Source organism: Triticum urartu, chromosome 5, assembly GCF_003073215.2.
Source record: "Triticum urartu cultivar G1812 chromosome 5, Tu2.1, whole genome shotgun sequence".
NCBI lineage: Eukaryota > Viridiplantae > Streptophyta > Magnoliopsida > Poales > Poaceae > Triticum > Triticum urartu.
The window spans coordinates 652,890,864-652,895,882 of NC_053026.1; the positions used below are offsets into that span (position 1 = coordinate 652,890,864).

Consider the following 5,019-nt stretch of genomic DNA (forward strand, 5'->3'; position numbering starts at 1 on the left):
CATGAATTTGTGTTATATGGGGTTGTTTGGTTGCCACCCCGAGAGAAATTGTCTGGCCTGAACACCTGCCTGTAACTCACCTATGGTTTGTTTGGTTGCCGGCCTGAGAGAAGAAATGGCTGCCTGACATGTACGTCCTAGTAGTATAGTTAACCTGTCCTACTAATAAAATATAAGATAAAATGTAACGTTTAGCACAGGCAATGTGGTTAGCCTGTCTCAGGCATCCTTTTTTCTTGCGCCTGACATGCTGCAACTGCTGCCTGGCACTAAACAAAAGCCATCACTAATATTTAAGCAATAAAAAATAGGGCGCCAGGCCAAGGCAACAACCAAACAGGTTTACACTATACTAACCTGGCCAGACAAAATATTGGAACTCATTAGACTACACTCAGGCACCATTATTTTTGAGACACAGTGCTCAAGCCTCCAACCAAACAGCATCTTAGAGCTTGTTCGGTTAATCCCTCACACAAAGGGATTAGAGAGGATTGGAGGGGATTGAAGTGAATTTTGACTTGTAGAAGATTTAATCTCTGTCAATCCTCTCCAAATCCCTTCAAATTTGAAGCAACCGAACAAGGCCTTAGAGGGATTTGCCAAAGCCTGACTGTGGATGCTGTAAGGAGTGCATTCCCATGCTGCAATTAATATAAAAAAATCTAGTCAAAACATTTGCTGCTGTAGTTTCCCAAGAAAAAGAGAAGGAAAAAGTTTATACGCCATCGACTCCGAACTGCACAGAGTAGACAAAAAGAGCTATGTTGACAATAAAAGAAGGGACTTTCATTTGGAAATAGGAGACTTGGTACATTTAAAAGTCTCCCATATGAAAGGAGTTAATCGCTTTGGACAGGAAAAGAAGTTGAGTCTGAGATATATTGGACATTTCCGTGTTACCAAACAGATCGGAGAGGTGGCCTACCAATTAGAGCTCCCAAAGGCTCTCGCTGGAGTACATAATGTATTCCATGTGTCTTTACTTTGTAAATGCCTAAAACCACCACATCAACCGGTAGAACTAGCTAGAATTGTTTCAGCCGCGGGAGAATCTATCATGCAAAGAATATCCCATCCGTATATTGGATATTAAAGACCGTGAGGCTAGGTGCCAAACCATTCGGTTCACCAAAGTACAATGAAATAATCACAGCGGGATGAGGCCACCTGGGAAAGGGAAGACGACTTAATAAAAACATTTGTGCACCTCTTCCGAGATTAAGGTACATAAATTTCGAGGTCGAAATTTTTATAAGGTGGAGCGGATGTAACGACCTAAAATAAATATGTGCTAATAGTTTGTGTAACTGGATCATTATACTGGGATTATTGGTTAAAATGTCACTCCAGAAGAGAAGAGAATAGATAAGTACTCACTCCGTTTTTATTTACTCCGCATATTAGGTTTGACTGAAGTCAAACTTCATAAAATTTGACCAAATCTATAGAAAAAATATGAACATTTACAATAGCAAATCTATATGATGTGAAAGTATATTCAATAATGAATCTAATGGTATTGATTTGTTATTGTATATATTATTATTTCTGTCTATCAACTTTGTCAAAGTTTACAAAGTTTGACTTCGAGCAAAGCTAAAATGCGGAGTAAATAAAAGCAGAGGGAGTACAACGTCCAGCAGATTATTTATGCAATTCTTAAAATACTTGGGTAATTAGAGCCAACCGTGGGATAATCAAAACCTAAGTTAGCCTTTACTCTACAGATGTCACACTCTCGCCCCGCTTCTGTTGCACTATAAATAACCCTTCGGCCGCATAATACTAATCGCCCACCCAACATTCTCCATGAAGGAGATAAACCTGTATAGGTTGTATGAGGCGACAAGAGCGGCAGCCGAAGCAGCGGACGCGACACGGCTGGTGGTCACGACAGAGCACGCGACACAGATGGCGTCCAAAGAGTGATTCATCATGTTTTGGCTAGCCGTGACCTGGACGTTTAATTTTACTTTGACATGCTTGAATTGTTGTATTAGGATTTATTCTACTCTGTTGCATTGCATTGTTGAATTCATGAATTTGTGTTATATGGGGCTGTTTGGTTGCCACCTGAGAGAAATTGCCTGGCCTGAACACCTGCCTGTAACTCGCTTATGGTTTGTTTGGTTGCCGGCCTGAGAGAAGAAATAACTGCCTGACATATACGTCCTAGTAGTATAGTTAACCTGTCCTAATAATAAAATATAGGATAAAATGTAACGTTTAGCACATGTAATGTGGTTAGCCTGTCTCAAGCATCCTTTTTTCTTGCGCCTGACGTGCTGCAGCTGCTGCCTGGCACTAAACAAAAGCCATCACTAGCAATAAAAAAAATAGGGCGCTAGGCCAGGGCAACAACCAAACAAGTTTACACTATACTAACCTGGCCAGACAAAATATTGAAACTCATTAGACAACACTCAGGCAGCATTATTTTTGAGACACAGTGCTCAAGCCTCCAACCAAAAACAGCATCTTAGAACTTGTTCGGTTAATTCCTCACACAAGGGGATTAGAGAGGATTGGAGGGGATTGAAGTGTATTTTGACTTGTAGGAGATTTAATTCCCATCAATCCTCTCCAAACCCCTTCAAATCTGAAGCAACCGAACAAGGCCTTAGGGGGATTTGCCAAAGCCTGACTGTGCATGTTGTAAGGAGTGCATTCCCATGCCGCGATTAATATAAAAAATCCAGTCAAAACATTTGCCGTTGTAGTTTCCAAAGAAAAAGAGAAGAAAAAAGTTACCGCCGGCGCTCAAGTACGTGGCAGGACAGTCGTTAACCCCTCGCCCATCACAGCCTCCACGTGTCCCCAACGGACACGGCTGGGGCCGAAATCACTGTTTTAATCTTTTCAATAATCTTTGCCACATAATGAACTTGACATGAAAGTATTTGACGACCGAGCCATTTAGAAACGTCACAGTCTGTGGCATTTCTTCTTCATATAAAAATGCCGTAATATCTTGCATTTCAGCTCCACATTCAAACGCCAAACTTGCTCGCGTTTTCGTTCCACATAAAAACGCCAAGCATCTTGACGTTGCTGCCCAGGCCGAAACGCCAAAGCTCATGGCGTTGCTAGCTAGCTACGGCGAGCAATGGCACGTACAAAAGGCATGAAGGGAGGGGCTGGCGATGCTAGGAGGATAATGCAAACTTTTTCGTGGAGAAATCAGGAAAGATACGGCCGGCTGGCTAAAACCACAGCAAAAGCAACACACACTAGTCACGTCGCTCACCAGCTCGTCCTCCTCCCCTGCCCTGAGCTCAGCTCAGCTCAGCTCAGTGGTGGCAGGTAGATGCGCGACAGCTCAAGCGATGCAGGGAGCCGGCGAGACGGTCGAGCTCGCCGGGCAGATGTGTTCACGCGAGCGGCGAGTATGGTCGCACGGCGGCGTTGTCGACGAGGTTGAGCCTGGTGACTCTGGCAACCATGTGCGCCGCCGTTTATTCCTTCTTCTCAACATGTTCGAAGACGGCAGAGCGCGAGAGCAAGAGCTCGGACCCCTTGCTCGTCCCTTGTCTCATGCTCCCACTGCACCCGCCGTGCACTTTGCTCCTACCAACAACCAGCTCAATGCACCGGAACCCTCTGCCGCAGCACGAACCTGCCAGGCTAAGGACGGCGCACCACCATGCGGTTCCTGACAACACGACCTGATGTCTTGCACTTGGATTCGAGATGGCAACGACGGCGGTGCTCGAGCGAGCGAACGGTCGGGGTCACCATCGGCGTCCCGGTGTGCGTTGGCCTCCGCGAGCTCCTTCCTAAGAGAGTTTCAGCTAGCAACGCCATAAGCTCTGGCGTCTCAGCCCGGGAAGCCATGTGGAGCGAAAACGCTCGCTAGCTCGGCGTTTGAATATGGACTGAAACGCGAGATATCTCAATATTTCTATATGGAGAAAAAACGTCATGGGTTGTGGCGTTGCTAAAAGAGTCAAATTGTGAAATACTTTCATGTCGAGTTCATTTTGTGACAAAGATCACCGAAAAGGTCAAAACAGTGATTTTGGCCCACAGCTAGGCGCCGCTGGAAGCGCGCGGTGCATGCATGCGTGATCTCGGAACTAAGAGCATCTCCAACAGAAGCGATATATAAGCGTTGCACGGTATAAAATCTACTTTTAGCACGCGCGGACCTAATTTGAAGTCACCAGCAGCCGCATAAAAAGCGTGCATGCGCTATAACTAATGCAGCGTGCGCATTAAAAAGGCATCGCGCGCAGCATATTTAGTGCTTCCGGTCGCGCGTGCTACAAACTCTGAACTGCTGCAGATGAGACCGTTTGATTGGGGCCGCTGGACTCGCACGCGCAACATATTTTACAGCACTTGTTAAAGCAAACGTCTTCTAGCGCCTTAAAAAATCTACTTACGCGCTGTAAATCAGATTTTTGGCGCTGCCTATTGAGCGGCCGTTGGAGATGCTCTAAGCAATGGCGCCGCACTCGACCTATATATAAAAGAGCCCGCTCTCCCCGCCACGCACGCACGCACGCACATATACAGAGCACATCGCTCGCTTTCACCACGCAAACAAAAATCCTAGAGGAATCAGAAGGGGGGAGCCGGCCGGAGACTCGGAAATGCCGGTGTTCAGCGCCACGGCGGTCACGGCCGCGGTCCTCGTCGGGGCGGGCGCCGTGGGCACGTACCTCCTCTGGCCCGTCACTGGCCCGGCCGCGCTCATGATGAAGGCCCTGGGCGCGGCGAGGTTCTTCATCTCTCGGGCGGTGTTCCTTGCTAACCCCCAGCTCTACTTCGAGCTGCTTCGCACGGCCGGCGCTGCTGCGGCGGCTGCCGCCTTCGCCGCCTAGTCATGGAGTACGGGAGGCAACGGACCGGCCGGCGTCTGCGCGTTCGTTATATATATCAACCAATGCACAGGACAAGGTAGTAGTAGTATGTAGCGGCAATAAGCTGGATCGAGTAGGAGTAGCAAACTAGCTACAAGAACTGACCTTTTGTACTGCTTGGGTGCTCGTACCTGTAACCCAACAAGCTAAG

The 5,019-nt window shown here is 47.1% G+C and overlaps 1 protein-coding gene across 1 annotated transcript; it reads left to right on the forward strand.

Moving 5' to 3' along the window:
• The first annotated feature begins 4,534 nt into the window (after positions 1 to 4,534).
• LOC125506506 (protein EGG APPARATUS-1-like) lies at positions 4,535 to 5,019 on the forward strand. The gene has a single exon (XM_048671310.1). The coding sequence runs from the start codon at positions 4,599 to 4,601 to the stop codon at positions 4,827 to 4,829; it is 231 nt and encodes a 76-aa protein (XP_048527267.1). The 5' UTR covers positions 4,535 to 4,598; the 3' UTR covers positions 4,830 to 5,019.

Coding starts and splice junctions, on each gene's coding strand:
- LOC125506506 (XM_048671310.1), top strand. CDS start 4,599: ATGCCGGTGTTCAGCGCCACGGCGGTCACGGCCGCGGTCCTCGTCGGG.